Source organism: Chiloscyllium plagiosum, chromosome 7 (genome assembly GCF_004010195.1).
Source record: "Chiloscyllium plagiosum isolate BGI_BamShark_2017 chromosome 7, ASM401019v2, whole genome shotgun sequence".
Classification (NCBI taxonomy): domain Eukaryota; kingdom Metazoa; phylum Chordata; class Chondrichthyes; order Orectolobiformes; family Hemiscylliidae; genus Chiloscyllium; species Chiloscyllium plagiosum.
The window spans coordinates 48,387,494-48,405,400 of record NC_057716.1 but is presented as its reverse complement, the minus strand read 5'-3'; the positions used below and the strand labels follow the sequence as shown (position 1 = coordinate 48,405,400).

Here is a 17,907-nt window from a genome sequence, read left to right as displayed (position 1 = left end):
GGGTCATAGTTTTAAGCTGGTTGGAGGAAAGTTATAGAGGGGATGTCAGAGGCGGGTTCTTTACACAGAGTTGTGAGAGCATGGAATGCGTTGCCAGCAGCAGTTGTGGAAGCAAGGTCATTGGGGACATTTAAGAGACTGCTAGACATGCATATAGTCACAGAAATTTGAGGGTGTATACATGAGGATCAATGGTCGGCACAACATCATGGGCTGAAGGGCCTGTTCTGTGCTGTACTGTTCTATATTCTAATCATCATGGACGAAGCGAAGGAAAAGCAGCCCAGGCCAGGAGGAAAGGTTAGAGACATAGGAAAGAATAGGGCTGCATTTCAAAGAGACTTTAATACACCTTAAAATAATGAACTTTTCTATTAAACAAAGGAGTATTTGTTCACAATTTAATGACTAATTACTGGCATATCTAGATTGTAGAGGTCATGGGTTTCGAAGGTGTTGTCAAAGAAGCCTCGGTGGACTGCTGTAGTGCATCTGTAAATGGTGAGAGAGGAAAGATTTAAAAGGATCTCAAGGGACAACTTTTTCACGCGGGGGTGATATGTGCATGGAGTTGCCAGAGCTGGTGGTGAAGGCTTGGACAATTACAATATTTAAAAGGCATCTGGATGGGTACATGAATAGGAAGGCTTTAAGGGGAATATGGGCCAAACACTGGCAAATGGAACTGGATTAATTTAGGATATCTGGTCTGCACGGATGAGTTTGACAAGTTCCTATGCTGTACATCTTCATGACTAATGAAAATAATTAACATTTTAGGTATTCCTTTTTTTTTAAATGGAACACGGGGACTCCACATATAGTCGTAGAGTCCTACAGCATGGGGACAGGCACTTTGGTATAACTGGTCCATGCCAACCAAAATGTATATCCACGCTATTTCCCTGCACTTGGCCCATATCCTTCTAAACCTTTCCTATCGATGTATTTGTCCAAATGCCTTTTAAATGTTGTTAATGTACCTGCCTCAACCACTTCTGCTGGCAGCTTATTCCATATGCATACCATCCTGTGTAAAAAAGCTGCCGCTCAGGTTCTCTTTTATTCTTTCCCCTCTAACCTTAAACTGATCTTCATCGTCAATTCCCCAGTCTTGGGAAAAAGATGGGAGTGCGTTCACCCTATCCTTGCCTCTCATTTTATACACTTCTATAAGATCCCTTTTCAGCCTCCTGAGCTCGTAAGAAAAATGTCCTAGCTTGTCCAACTTCTCCCTATAACTCAGATCCTTGAGTTCTGCTAACACCCTTGCAAATTTCTTTCTCACTCTTTCCAGTTTAATAGCATTCTTCCTCTAACAAAGTTACCAAAACTGAACACAATACTCCAATTGCGGCCTCACCAACATCCTACACAACTGCAACATAACCTCCCAACTTTGATACTCAATGCCCTGACAGATGAAGGTCAGAATGCCAAAAGCCTTTTTTACTGCCCTGCCTACCAGCGACTCCACTTTCAGAAAACCATGCACCGGAACTCCAAGCTCCCTCTGTTCTACTACACTCCTTAAAGCCCTACTATTCACCATGAAAATCCTACCTTGATTTGACTTTCCAAAATACAAGACCTCACACTTTCCTATATTAAACTCCATTTGTCGCAGGTAGATAGGATAGTGAAGAAGGCGTTTGGTATGCATTCCTTTATTGGTCAGAGTATTGAGTACAGGAGTTGGGAGGTCATGTTCTGGCTGTACAGGACATTGGTTAGGCCACTGTTGGAATATTGCCTGCAATTCTAGTCTCCTTCCTATCGGAAAGATGTTGTGAAACTTGAAAGGGTTCAGAAAAGATTTACAAGGGTGTTGCCAGGGTTGGAGGATTTGAGCTACAGGGAGAGGCTGAACAGGCTGGGGGTGTTTTCCCTGGAGCGTCAAAGGCTGAGGGGTGAACCTTATAGAGGTTTACAAAATTATGAGGGGCATGGATAGGTAAATAGGCAAAGTCTTTTCCCTGGGGTCGGGGAGTCCAGAACTAGAAGGCATAGGTTTAGGGTGAGAGGGGAAAGATATAAAAAAGACCTAAGGGGCAACATTTTCCAAACAGAGGGTGGTATGTGTATGGAATGAGCTGCAAGAGGAAGTGGAGGAGGCTGGTACAATTGCAACATTTAAGAGGCATTTGGATGGGTACATGAATAGGAAGGGTTTGGAGGGATATGGGCCGGGTGCTGGCAGGTGGGACTAGATTGGGTTGAGATATCTGGTCGGCATGGACGGGTTGGACCGAAGGGTCTGTTTCCATGCTTACATCTCTCTGACTCAATGCTATTTCTCTGCCCACTTCCCAGCTGATCAAGGTCCTGCTGCAATTTCTGATATCCTTTCTCACTGTCCACAATATAGCCTATTTTGGTGTCATTCGTAAATTTACTAATCATGCCCTGAACATTCTCTTCAAAATCATTGATATAAATAACAAAAAGCAATGGACTCAGCACCAACTCCTAAGGCATTCCATTAGTCACAGGCCTCCAGTCCGACAAGCATCCTTCCACTTTTACCATCTGCTTCCTACCATCAAGCCAATTGTGTGTCCAATTTGTTAGCTTCCCCTAGATTCCATGCAATCTAGCCTTCCACAGCAGCCTACCATGTGGAACCTTATCAAAGGCCTTACTGAAATCCATATAGACTACATCTACTACCCTTCCATCATCAACCATCTTGGTCACTTTATCAAAGAACTCAAACAAACATGTGAGGGACGATCTCCCATGCACAAAGCCGTGTTGACTATGCCTAATCAGATCCTGTCTTTCCGAATGCACGTATATCTTATCTGCGAGAATCTTCTCAAGCAACGTAGCTTTCTGATCTATAGTTCCCAGGATGTTAGGCCTTCTGGTCTATAGTTCCCAGGTTTTTCTGTGCAGCCCTTCTTGATTAAGGGCACAACAGTCGAAACCCTCCAGTCTTCCAGGACCTCACTCGTGGCTAATGATGATACAAAAATATCAGGCAGGGTCACTGCGATTTCATCTGTAGCCTTCTGCAGTATTCTTGGATATATCTGGTCAGGACCAGGAGATTTATGCACCTTCATATAGTCTAATACATCCAATACTCCTCTACTGTGATATGGACTTCCCTAAGATACGGCCACTAACTTCCCCATCTCTTCACGTCTTTCTCTATGGTAAACACAGAGGAGAAATTATTCATTGAGGACCTTGCCCATCTCCTGTGATTCTACACATACATGTCCACTTTGATCCTTGAGGGGTCCTATTCTTAAAGAACCTCTTTGGATTCACTATAATCTTCTCAGCCAAGGCTATCTCGTGTCCCCACTTATGATATATTATACAATTATTAAATGTTCCATCTAAGAAAATTAGAGCTCCACATTAAACAATAGGATGCACTTATGGCAGTCAAGTTACTGCGGCTAATAACATATTCTATGAGTGATCAGTCTAAGGCACTCAGCTATGAAGTATGAAAGCCTAGATCGGACTTCCATAATGGCTAACAAGAGAAGCTTGCTGGCTGGTAATTTCTTGGTCTCTGCAACTAAAGTAACAAAAAACAATGCAAGCATCTTGTAGACACATATCCCTGAGGATAATTCAATTAACTTGCCTCCTCTAAGTCACTTTCTGGCACTGCCCTTACTTCATTTGAATCTTGCTGTCCTAACTGAATTAGTGTGTGTCTTGTAAGTGGCATTTCAACAGTCCATTCTAGTAATATCAGGTGACCAAAGGCTTTATACAGAGTTTCCACCATTTGCAGGACTACATGCTACTGTCTATTTACATCTGTTTTAGACAGGCCACCAATTTTTCAGAAGCACACTAGCAAAATCCAGCCCTTTTGCTTTCCCTTCCCTCAGCTCAATACTGGCAAGACAAATGTCACTTACCTGTTCCTTTGTCTAGAATTCTGCAATTTAGCAACCGAAGAGCAGTTCTCTCAGATTAATTAAAAAATAAGGTTAATCACAACTGATTCTTGACATTGACAAAAAAAGTTCTCGTTTGTGTGATGGGGATCTATATAGCTTTATAAAATGTATTCATTTGCAGGCAAGCATTTATTACCCATCCATAATTGCCATTGAGAAGGTGATGCTGACCCCTCTTTTTGAACTGCAACAGCTCATGTGGTACAGTCACACATTCAAACACGCTGTTAAGAACGGAGTTTCATGTTTGGACTTAGTGACAGTGAAGTAATAACAATATAATTCCAATCAGAATGGTATGTGGCTTGCGAGGAATTTCAAGATGGCCTTGTCCATCTAGATGATAGAGGTCATAGGTTTCGAAGGTGTTCTCAAAGAAGTCTCAGTGAATTGCTGTTGTGCATCTTGTAGATGGTATATACTAATGCCATTGTATACTGTTGGTAAAAGGAGTGAATGTTGAAATTGGTGAGTAGGGTGCCAATCATGCGGGCTGCATTGTCCTGGGTGGTGCTGAGGTGCACTCCTCCAGGCAATGGAGACTGAAGAGGCAAGTTACGAGCCACAGAATTTCCGCTTTCTGCCTGTTCTTGCGGCTTACGTGGTTGATAGTTAACTTCTTAGTCAATTGTAATCCCCAGAATGATTATAGTGGGAAATTGAGTAAAGGTAACACTTTTGAAAGTCAAGAGGAGATGGTCATTGCCTGGCACGAGTGTTACTCATCAAGTATCAGCGCAAGGCTGAAACTTTATTGCTGGAACAGCACAGCAGGTCAGGCAGCATCTAGGGAACAGAAGATTCGACGTTTCGGGCACATGCCCTTCTGTGCCCGAAACGTCGAATCTTCTGTTCCCTAAATGCTGCCTGACCTGCTGTGCTGTTCCAGCAATAAAGTTTCAGCTTTGATCTCCAGCGTCTGCAGACCTCACTTTCTCCTCGAAGTATCAGCGCAAGCCTTGCTGAATATGGACATGGATTATTTCAGTCTGGATTGTTGTGAATGATGCTGAACATTCAGCAAATCTCTCGACATAGTATCTTATGATGGAGAGAAGGTTATTGACAAAGCGCTGAAGATAGTTGAGCCTAGGAATCTAGCCTGAGGAACTCACCCACTGCGATCAATAACCTCCAATAACACTATCTTTACACTAGGTATAATTCTAAACAGTAGGAGAGACTTCCGCAATTCCAACTGAATTCAGTTTTATCCACAGTGAGATGCTACCTTAGTGTCAAGGGTAGTTACTCACACTTGACTGCATAGCCAGTATTTGCTTTCTAAGTGTGATGTCACTGCTTCTACCACTGTTTCAGGCAGTGAATTCAGACCTTTCAGTAACCTCTGGGTGAAAAAAATTCTCAACTTTGCTCTAAACATTCTTCCAATTACTTTAAATTTATTCCACTAGTTATTCCACTGAATTCCTTAAGGGAAACTGGTCCTTCTTATCTACTCTATTTAGGCCCCTCATATTTTCTGCACTTCAAATCTCCCCTTAGCTTCTTTTGTTTCAAGGAATAAAACCCTAGCGTTTTCAGCTTTTTCTCAGATAAAATTCTATTTCTGGTTACATAATTATAAATTGCGCCGACGATTTCCAAAAGTTTTTACAGTTGTTTTCCAAACTTTTAAACTGCATTCTTGATACAAGAATCTTCTATAAAAATGAAAAATCATCCAACCACTGAAAGGTATTATTTCTATTCCTTCGACATCCAAGCAATCCTAACCGTTTCTCATTTGCTGTCAAACCTTTTATTTATTCAGATTTATTTCTCTGAGATCACACCTCTGAATTCTTCTGACCTCTAAGACACATTATTGAATATCTTCTCAAAATCCATATATGATGGATCTCCATGCTAATGCTATTTATCCAACATTTTATTCCAAAGACACAATTAACGTTATCAACTCTGCAGGCTGTCACTGATTAACCCAAACACGCCTAAATATTTATTAACGTTATCAGAGACTGTCAATCTACAAGTTTGTCCACAACTGATGGTAGACCAACAGGTTAACAGTTACACGGTTTAGTCTTCTCATCATTCTTTTGAAAAATATTACACTGTCTGCTCTCTCATCCAATAGGACAATATTTGTTAAAAACATTCTGAACAACACCTGCCATCTTTGGACATTTAGCAACAACCAATGATGTGCTCCATCAGGACCTTACGGCTTATTCCATTCTATTAATTTATTCAGAAAGACAGAAAATTTGGAAAACCCAACCATTTATTAGGTTATACCAACATTTGGAAACACTGACGTAAAACATTTATATAACTAAATTTCCTTTAACACTGCCTAATAGCTCTTTCACGTGCACCATTTTCTATATTCACAGTTATCTTTAGTACTGTAATCATTACTTTTATCGGGTAGCCTTTTGAAGTTTGAGTTTAGCTTTCATTTCTAGCAACAAAACTTCTTTGACATTCAATTTATCTTGCACTCAATCTAACATACTTCCATTGATCTGCCAGCCATTTGTTAATTTTTTTGTCTAATTAAGCTGAACCAGATCTTTTATGAATGAACTTTGTTTTTTTCCTAGTTCATGATTCTTCATTATCTTTTTTATTCTTGCATTAAACTCAACTATGATTGTGTTTGCTATTACTAATTCTTCTCTTATCAGTTTGCTGGCTCCCTTTTAATGTAGCCCCCCGAGATCATTTTTACTGAACTTTAGCACAGTGTTAAAATGTATAGTTCCTCCCTGTCATCATATATCTTTCTCCTGAAAATGCAACAAAGAATATTAAGGTCTAAATCATGTCCAAGACTAAGCCAGATCTCTCTCTTTCATCTAACTAACTATATTGCAAACATGAATATTTGCAAACACTGTCAGCACCAGTCAATTTTCTTGTGCCATGTGTGGCAACGTTTTGCACTAACTTGCTATATTCACACATCATTAAAAGACATGAGGTGCAAACATCAAGTTGATTGTAGAGTCTTGGACAGAGCTGTGGTAGTTTTGAGTCGTCTATCTTAGCATAAATTAGTTTGATTTTTTTTCCTCAGTGAACTTAATTTAAAGTTCAAATTCCCAACTGTAAAATTAAGACTTGCTTCTGTTTGGCTCATTGGTCATAAATATATTCTAAATATTTCAAATTTTATATTAATTGTTAATTTCATTATTTACATTTAAATTTATACCATTGTTTCCAGCAGAATATTTGATGTACTCTCTGCTTTCATAGTTTTCTCAGTGATGCCATGACATCCTTCATCCTCCGCAGCCAATGACAGAAAAACCATTCTGAATGCCTTGTCATGACTGAATAAAAGTTGTCTAAAGGTTCAACTATAGAACTACAGAAAGCATCCTATCTGGATACATTAGAGTGTGGTATGGCAACTGCATTTCCCAAGACTGCAAGAAACTACAGACAGTCATATACACAGCCCAGTCCATCACGCAAGCCAGCCTTCCATTAATTGACTCATTTATATTTCCACTACCTCAGGAAAGCAACCAACATAATCAGAGACCCCTCCCAACCCTGTTATACACTCTTCCACCCTCTTCCATTGGGCAGAAGATATAAAAGTTTGAATACAAGAATGAATAAATTCAAGTTTCATCCCCACTGTTATAAGACTTTTGAACAAATGCCTCAAATGTTAATTCTGATCTCTCTCTCTGCACCTTCTCTGCAGCTGTAACACTGTGTTCTGCACTCTGTTCTGCTATCCTGATGTACTTTGTATCATACAATCTGCATGCATAGCAGCAAAACAACACTTTTTACTGTATGACAACTATAAATCAATAATCAATCTACTATTCATATTGTTGATCTGCATCTCATCTCAATGGATCATTTGTTCCACAGTGCTCTTAGAAGCACAGAATCTTCTGAATCTCTATCACTGACTGCCACCTCATACTTAAAACTATATATCCCTTGGACAAACCTAATGAGTCAGGAGTTCCTGACTCTTCCCTCCTTTACATCAGCGAAACATCAACATCTCTTTGTCCTATGTAACTGATGTCTTGAAATGTTGATTAGTGTCTCATGGATGAGGGTTCACCATTCCAGTCAATTTTTCCATACTTAGTATGTTGGTAATGAACCCAAACATACTCAAAAATCACATCCTGCAGTGTGAAGGGTATCTTTGTACTGCTATCCCTTTTCAAAACTAAAAAAGTGTGAATACACTTAGCCTAATACCATCTAATACAAAGGTCTAGATAATCAAATTCTATTTAAAGCAACTGCACCACATTCAACAAGTTCCATACATTTCTGCCTATTCATACGAGTTGCAGCAAGCTATGGCTACTTCGCAACATTCAAGAGCTGCTGTAGAAGTATATTTTGGTGCCACATATTCAAGTACCAAGGAATAATGATGCTGCTATTCTCCATCAAAGTTGGGACTGCATCAATTGTAATCTGCAAGATACTTGTAATATGCTCTCACATTTAATTGTCCTGTTCATTTAGGTGTTTGCGAGCAACCTCTGGCCTTTTTGGTCTCTCTCTATCTGAGTCTATCAAGGCAGCTCAAATTTACACTTATTAGTTGCCCAACGACTAAGTCAGACAATTCTCCTGTGAGAATGGATGTCAGTTCTAGGTTTGTCATACCTAACAAGAGGTGTTATTCAATCTACAATCTGAACCACATGTATTGCTGAATGAACGGAGATCAGTCAACATCAGAAAAAAAGCAGCTTTTTTTCATATTCATTCACAGGATAAGGGTGTCACCGGCTAGGTCAGCACTTACTGCCCATCTCGAATTGCCCAGAAGGCAGTTAAGAGTCAATCACATTGCTGTGGATCTAGTGTCACATGTAGGCCAGATCTTCTGACACTTTCACAATTGAACATCTATCATCAGAATTGATGAAGGATAACACTTTTTGTAACTTTTAACTTTTTGTACAAAACAGAGGCAGAAGTAGACCATTCAGTCCTTGACGTTGTTTCCTTTTACCAATAACAACTGATTGCTGTGAATTTACAATATTTTGTTGTTCTTAGTGCTTATCATGTGGAACATTTATTGTTTATTTAATTGAAATGGTCAGTCTGGTGCACTTATGTATTTTAAAGACTGATCATTGTGACTAGAATACTTTCCATTCAGCTTTCTCAATATCTAGGTTCTGAAACTATGAAACTGAGTTTTCAGATCCAAATGGTAAATGTCCAAAAACAAAATGAGTTTACACAACCTTTTCTAAAGAATTCTGAAGACAGTGAAATACCTGCTTCTTAACATACTAAGAATCTTCCCTAAGAAAACACATTTTATATGGAAACCTATTTGACGTTGGAGAATCATAATCAAGCCTATAGATGTTTATACACAGTAGAAAAGCCACTTGATCTTTTCCTACACCCTGTCCCAATGGTGAAACATTTAAATGAATATTCTGGTCCACACAAGCACACTTTATCCTTCTTCTAGACTAATATTTATTGTGCACACACAACACAATTTGTCTTTAATAAATCCAACATTTAGCAGTATTGTGGAACAACTTGCAATACTGTACCTTAAGTCTGCTGCTATCTAGTTGCATTAGTTGTTCTCCATCAATGTTTTTAGAAACAAACTCTGCTGTGTATTGCTCTAAATTCATTCCCATCAGCCAGTGACAGACTTGTTGGGTTGTCCACTGAGAAACTGCTCGATTTTGCCATTGGTTCTGTTTTCCTGTCATTGCTTGATCAGATACCTGTTTCAACAGAGTAAAATAAAATGTTACGGGTAAAGTATATAATCTTATCTTAATGTAAATGAGGCACAATAAAAACTTTTAAGTTACCCCTTTAAGATACATCAATACGAAGGAATAGAATACTTTTCACTCTGAACATTCAGAACTGGATTGTTTTCTATCCCTCTTCTGTTCTATTGATTTACTGCTACCACTCATAAAACAAAAATACATAACACAAACCATTTCCAGCCCAGTGGCCCTTCTTCTGAACTTCTACTGAGTTAGTCCAAAATTTTTTGCTTTAGTATTTTCAGATCTCCAGCATCCGCAGTTCTTTGTTTTATTACAAATATATATATGTGGCCATAGTTTACAATTCTTCTATACAACAACTATTTAAATTAACCAACAATTATAAAACTACGCAGTATGCTACTGGTCACTGTACATTATTGCATTACTTCCAATGAAAAAGAAAATATTCAAAGTATGTGGTGGGAAAAATACCGTAAAATATATAATTACCTCATTAATGTAACTACCAAAGAAATAGAAGTATGTAATCATATTATGGGATTCAGAAGTGGGGTACTGACACTGTGGCCAAATGGCCCTCTTCCGAACCATAACAATTCTGTGATTCTGTTACTTTCACCATAGGTTCAGAAGTAGTAAATGTCATAGAACTTGAAATCCTACATTGCCAGAAAAACACAGGAAATAATTCTCTATTTGTGTTATGTATAAGCGCATGTAAACAAAGTATTTTACATTTCATTAATTATTTTGAAATACATCAATTTATGCAGGCAAACGTGGTAAGCAATGTTACAAAAAGCAAGATGCCATTCAAAATAATATGACAAACCAATGATTTTTAGTCAAAGAGAAGTTTACAGGATTCCCTGCTTTTCTTCAATCGGAGTTACATAGTGCCCTTGAGACAACAAAATACCCAAGACATTTCAGTAGTGATGTAAAGCTAAATATAGCAGCATCAATTAAGGAGAAAGCAAACACTCATATGCACGGTCAGTGGTAGGTCTTAATAAGTTGTCTTAAATAAAGGAAGTAAAGATTTGAGATGTTTATTTAGGGAGAGAATTTCAGATTTAAGGAGCAGAAGAAAATGGGGCAGCAATTAAAATCAAGAGGGAGAACTAGCTATATGGATACAGAACTGGCTCAGAGGTCGAAGATAGGTTATCGGTGAAGGGTCGTTTTTCAAACTGGAGGCCTCTGACCAGCAGTGTGCTGCAAGGATCATTGCTGGGTGCACTGCTTTTTGTCATTTATATAAATGATTTGGATGTGAACAGAAGACGGGCCAATGGGCCGAGTGGCAGATGAAGTTTAATTTAGGTAAATGTGAGGTGCTTCATTTTGGAAAGGCAAATCAAGGTAAGACTTCTACACTTAATGGTACGTCCTAGGGAGTGTGGCTGAACAAAAGAAATCTTGGAGTGCTGGTTCATTTTCCTTGAAAGTGGAATCCCAGGTAGACAGGACAGTAAAGGCGGTGTTTGGAATGTTTGTGACTTTACAAGACATTTGTTAGGCCACTTTTGGAATACTGCATGCATTTCTGGTGTCCCTGCTATAGGAAGGATTGAAAGGGTTCAGAAAAGATTTATTAAGGATGTTACCAGATTTGGAGGGTTTGAGCTATAGGGAAATGCTGAATAGACTGGGGCTGTTTCCTTGGAGCGTCAGAGGCTAAAGGGTGACCTTACAGAGGTCTATAAAATCACGAGGGACATGTATAGGGTAAATTGATAAGGTCTTTTCTCTGGGATGGGAGAGTCCAGAACCAGAGGGCATAGGTTTAGGGTGAGGGGGGAGAAGTTTAAAAGGGACCTAAGGGGCAACTTTTTCACGCAAAGGGTGGTGCGTGTATGACATGAACTGCCAAAGGAAGTGGAAGAGGCTGGTACAATTACAACATTTAAAAGGCACCTGGATAGGTATATGGATAGGAAGGATTGAGAGGGATATGGGCCAAGTGCTGGCAAATGGGACTAGATTAGGTTAGGAAATCCGGTCAGCAACGCTAAGCTGGACCGAAGGATCTGTTTCCGTGCTGTACACCCTCATGATTCTATAAATGGAACTAGATTTATTCAGGATGTCTGGTCAAAAGGAATGAGTTGGACCAAAGGGTCTGTTCTGTGTTGTATGTCTCTAGGACTAAGAGGTGAGAATTAGAGTGGTGCAAAGATCTTGGAGGGTTATAAGATTATTATGAAGGTAGGAATGAGACAAGCAACACTCTAAATCGAAACCAAAGATAACAATTTTTAAAATCAGTGGTGGTCAGCAAGCACAGCAATGACAGATGAATGGTATTTAGAGAGAGTTTGAGCATGGGCAGAATTCTGAAAAATCTCCAGTTTACCAAGAGAAGCTGGCCAGGAACGTCTTATAATAGCCAAGTCTAAAGATAACGGGTGGCTCAGTGGATAGCACTACTGTCTTACAGCACCAGGGTCCCAGTTTCAATTCCAGCATTGTGTGACTTTGCAAATTGCACACAGATATTCTCCCCAAGTCTGTGTGGGTTTCCTCCAGGTGCTCTGGAGGAAGTCCAATCTTGTGCAGATCAGGTGGACTGGTCATGCTAAATTGCCCACAGTGTCCACGGATGTGCTGGTAAGGTGGATTAGCCATGGGAAATGCAGGATTAGATTAGAGGGGTGAGTCTGGATAGGATGCTGTTTGGAGGATCCTGCTTCCTCCAAATATCCTGCTTCCAAACTGTAGGGCTTCTATGATTCTATAGTTTATTTTGGGATTAGGGTCAGCATGGACTGGTTTTTCTGATGGCTCTGTTTCCATGCTGCATGACTCTGTGAATCTCACTCTCAGCCAAAACTATACGTAAATCACTAATAATATTTTCTCCTAATACAACTATATTCCTTTTAACACCTCGCAGTTGAATGGCTTCTGTTCTGTCCATTCATTCTCCTTGCGGGCTCTGCTTTCATTTAGGCAAGTTACAAGAATCTAGAATTGTTGAAAAAGTGCAAAGGTTGGGACTTCTCCATTGCTACCTTCTGGACTCCCATACCTGCTTCATTCTAGTCTCTTCTGAATCTGACCAAGGAAGAAGTTCAAAGTGCCTAGCCTGATTGGTGTGACTGTCTCCTAGAAAAAAGTGTCTGGATATCCTTCCTCTAGTGTCTGTAGCTCAACTTGAGTTCACCAGCTTTCAGCTAAATTTCCTGAACATTTAGTGCAGATGTGGCTCATATAAGTGCCCATCAACTCTCACAGCCACTACTCAGAAGACCTCAGTGATCAGTGAATGCAGGATGACAGTTCAAAAGTTTCTAATTCAGTGCGACTGGGAATGTTGAAAAGTTTGAAAAAAATATTGGGCGATTAACAGGGATCATAGAAGCATCTTGTGGAGTAAGACATGAGAAAGAAAAATTATTATGGTAGATATAATGAACAGAATGGCAAAGAAATCAAGAGTACCAGATCAAACGGATTATATTCTTAAGTACTGGAAGAAGTATCTTGGGAGATTATCAAGATATATATCAACTTGTAAGAAAACCATAAAATCAGAAGCAGAATTATTTAACCACTACTGTCATTCAAAACTAGGAAATTTTATCAGCTTGTTTCTAATCAACTTGTGAACTCAACTTCACATCATCCATCTGTGACTCATCCTTCTCTTCCACAACATCTCTGGAGATTGGGTTCCCACCAGTATCTACTTCATACTCTACAGTCCACTTGATTATGATTCCTTTCATCCTAGATATTGTACAAGCTCTCGGTTTCCATTGCATCTGTACTAATCGGTCCCCTTTCATACCAGTTCTTCCAACATGTCTAAAATTAAGCTTCCATTCATGTCCAGCACAGAGCCGGCAATCATGGAAACCATATTGCACGGTTTGAGTTCCATTTACCTTTCTAATTTTCTTGTCTTCTCATGCTACATTTATGCAGCACACATAAGACAGGATATTTTTCCAAATTTTAACAACATATCATACTTTTTTTTATTTTTCAACATTGCTGGCTTATTTATTAGTAAACAAATTGCTACATTCACTTGGATTATTCATTTTTTTGTCCTATGGCTTTTCGCTTTTTTTAAAATCTTGATGCATTGCTAAATCATGCTTACCCTATCCAACATCCTCTTGCACTATTTTGATAGTGGTAATGGCATGCCTTCACTAGGAGAGGGATTGAAGTGTTACAAATGTAGTAAAGCTTAGTTTCCACTGTTGATACGGACCATGAAATTTAGGTTGGCTAAAACTGACCAAAGATTATTCAATGAATGGGGCAGAGAAGAGGGAGAGTGTTAAATGCTGACATCAATTGAAGCAAATGTGTTGTATTGCTTTCAACATCTCACTTTAATAAGTACAAAAAGTCAAGACATGCATCGCAATTTCAAGGCAAAAAAAAACTAGGTTTAACTTTACATTAACACATTTTTAATTTTATAACATACTTGACCTAGTTGCCTAAGTTACTGGACGCCTTCTTGCACAGCACTTTTGAGAACATCTCTGGGACACCCACACCAATCAACCCCACCGCCCCGTGGCCCAACATTTCAACTCCCCCGCCCACTCAGTCAAGGACATGCAGGTTGTGGGCTTGCTCCACCGCCACTCCCTCACCACATGCCGCCTGGATGGAGAATGCCTCATCTTCTGCCTCAGGGCCTCAATGTGGACCTCACCAGTTTGTCATTTCCCTTCCCCCGACCTTACTCCATTTCCAACCTGCCAGCTCAGTACCACCCTCATGACCTGTCCTACCTGCCAATCCTCCTTCCCACTATTCTGCTCCACCCACCTCTCTGACCTATCACCTTCATCCAAACCTCCATCCATCTACTGCACTCTTAGCTACCTTCTCCCCCTCCCCTCCCCCCCCACTTCCCAATTTATCTCTCCACCCCAGAGGCTCGCAACCTCATTCCTGATGAAGGGCTTTTGCCCGAAACGTCGATTTTCTTGCTCCTCGGATGCTGCCTGACCTGCTGTGCTTTTCCAGCCCTACTAATCTTGAGTTTGATTCCTGCCAAGTCAAGATCAAATTTAGTTTAAAAACAGCTGCTCCTAATAAAAGGGAAATTGCACAATTGATACGGTTTACAAAAAGCATTTGAGAATATATGGCAAATGATACAAAACCCTACATAGCTAATAAATGGTTTCCTCATTCAAAAAATAAATTGATTCTTATTGAAGACAATGCTTCAGCATTCTGGCTTGCTGTAATGAATGTGACATGACTTTAGATTAAATACATGATTAATGATGAATCACACCGTTGGTGGATTAAATTTAACTAACTTTTTAAAATATGGAATTAGCCTTAGTAATGCAGATCATGAAATCCAACTGGTTCACTAATAACCTTTGAGGAAGGAAATCTGCTTCCCTACCTGGTCTGACCTGCATGAGACTCCAGAATCACTACAATATGGTTCATTCTTAATTGATTTCTGAAATGGCTCAGCAAAGCACTCATTTCAAGGGCAATTAAAAGGATGAAGGTTATTGGACTACAGGAGATTGCAGAGGTAGAGAGGGGTGAGGCCTTGAAGTGACTTGCAAAAAGAGAAAAAAAAGTCGGAATTTGTTTTAAATGTAACTTATACTAAAAGAAAAGAAAATGAAATGTAAAAAAGAATCAAGGAACAGATTGTTTTCTGCATACCACCGTTGTGGTAATCCTAAAGGTGAGTTATATCAAGAACCTGCTATGGAGGTACAAATAGAACTATATCATTTTTAGATACATAAACTGTTTCTACAAAAAACTGTGAAGGGACAGAACTAATGTCTTTTATCTTCTCATTATTAAAAACAAATCTACATCAAAAGATTAAACAATCATAAGAGTGCTTCCATTGAAAGAAAGGAACAAATAATCATAAAAGTGCTTCAATTAAAAGAAAGGAACAAATACCAATTACTTCCAACTTACTTTATTTCCAGGTGTCTCTTTGTCCTCTTCACAAAAGATGTCGTGTGAACTTGGAGGTGAATGAAGGCTGCTGTTGGAAGAGACTGCTTCCTTACGACTATCACCAAACCAAGAAAAGGGCATGCAAGTTGGTATAGATGTGACTGAGTCTGCAGCAGAAAGGTTGCCACCTGAGCTCTCAAGCATTTCTTTTGATCCCCTGTCAAACATAAATTGAAGGAAAATTGCATATAAATCATTCTTTATACATTAGCGATGTGAACTGAAAAACAGGAGACGAAAACAATATGCAATGCCAACCATACCAAAATGATTAGTTTATAAAATCAAACATGCAAACTTCATTCAAAATGATTTAGGTAATTATTACACAATTTTCACAAATATTTGAATATTTAAAATCTGAATTTTTGAGGCAGAGATTAACAATTGTGTAATTATAACAGAATACCTGCTACCCAGAGAGGTTCGACGATCTTCTTTATCTAATTTCTTGCCTTTTCCACCAGATTTTCTTAATCCACTATTTGTATAAAAGGGTGAGGGAAAAAGGAGGAAGAAAGAGTTAGACTATTAGTCACCTTTGCACATGGTTGCCAGTAATATATACTGCCTACTCAAAATAAACCTAAACTAAATTCTGAACTTTTACATAGTTTCTTGAAAATAACACTACCTTGTTTTCTTTAGTTCCACCTGTAGCTAAATCATATCTGAATAGAATGTACTTTCACTGAACTCTGGATATTTTTACTCAACTGTTCAAATGTGCTATGACACCACCCCTGGAGCAGATGGGACTTCTGACCCAGAGATAGGGCCTTCTGACTCAGAGATAGGGCCATTGCCAGTTCACCACAAGAGCCTCTTCATGTAGCTATTTGCTCAGTTGGATCACGGATGAAAACGGTGGGACTATAGTTTTAAGTCAGTCATATTTAGTGGTGCAATTCTCAGGGAGCCAGCACACACTAAAGACCCCACAAGTGATTGAGTGACAATATGGTTCTCAATCACTGTGAGCAGTTACTTCTACTCATGCCTCTAGCAATATTACTTAATGTGAACGTGGACCACAGAGTTAGAGAGTCATACAGCATGGAAACAGACGCTTTGGTCCAACTAGTTCATGCTGACTATAATCCCAAATTAAACTAGTTCCACCTGCCTGCGCTTGGACCGTATCCTTTCAAACATTTCTTATTCATGTACTTATCCAAATGTCTTTTAAACATTCTAACAATACTTGCATCCACCACTTCCTCTGAAAGTTCATTCTATACAAACACCACTGTGTAAAAAAGTTGCCGCTCGTATCCCTTTTGAATCTTTCTCCTTGAAATCTCCCAACCTAGGGAAAAGACACCTTACCTGCACCCTCATTATCTTATGAACTTCTATAAGGTCATCTCTAAACTTCCTACGCTCCAGTGAAGAAAGTCCCAGGCTATCCAGCCTCGCCTTGTAACTTAAAATCCTCCATTCCCAACAACATCCTGGTAAAGCAACCCTCCATCTTCGTTTCCTGCCATTAAGCCAATTTTGTATCCAATTGGCAAGCTCAGCCTGAATCCCATGTGATCTAACTTTACTAATTAGTTTACAATGCGGAACCTTGTCAAAGGCTTTACCAGGTGACACATCACCATTTTCTTTCTAAAATCCAATACCTCAGACAGTTCAGCAAGTTTTAACTAGTTTTCAGACTCAGGACACCTAGCTTAAATATCAAGCTATCAGTATGTAATTTAGACCTTTTATTTGGATTGAATATAATAACCTTAATATATTCATTTAATGGTGAAGCCAGACTTCAACAAATTTTTTTTGAAAGGTCAGACGCCAGTGATTAAACACATATGATGAGAGCCAACTGTGAATACAGGCAGGCAATTAATTATTTAACTGTGGAATTGAGCACAAATAATACTGAGTCTGCTTTCAGGCCACACACAGAGACACAATTTCATTGGAGGTTTTGGAAAGTGATCAGGAATGGGATCTAAGGCACCTCCATAAAGTTGACAAAGTCAAAAGTTTTAAAATTAACAGATAGGATAAGGGAACTTAAAAATAAAATGGACAATGAATGCACAGGTGAGAATTAAACAGCAAGTTAAAGCTTGAGGAGAATTAATATGCAGTGGACAACAATTTGGGTGTTGGAAAAGGAATAAAGATGTGAATTAAAGTCCTAGTACTGAGGCAAATGGATAAGACAGATATGCGCAATGCTTTTTTGGTCACTAAATCAATATGGAGAAACAAACTTATGCTCTGAATTA

General features: G+C 39.1%; 1 protein-coding gene across 3 annotated transcripts in view; it reads right to left on the bottom strand.

Moving 5' to 3' along the window:
- Positions 1-17,907, bottom strand: part of LOC122551563 (neurabin-1-like) — a 124,708-nt gene that overhangs the window by 4,745 nt on the left and 102,056 nt on the right. For all 3 annotated transcript variants that reach the window (XM_043693638.1, XM_043693636.1, XM_043693637.1), the window contains exons 16-18: positions 16,074-16,145; positions 15,623-15,821; positions 9,479-9,661 (exon numbers count right to left, since the gene is read on the bottom strand). In XM_043693638.1, the coding sequence (XP_043549573.1) occupies positions 9,479-9,661; positions 15,623-15,821; positions 16,074-16,145 (454 nt within the window). The remainder of the gene's footprint in view (positions 1-9,478; positions 9,662-15,622; positions 15,822-16,073; positions 16,146-17,907) is intronic.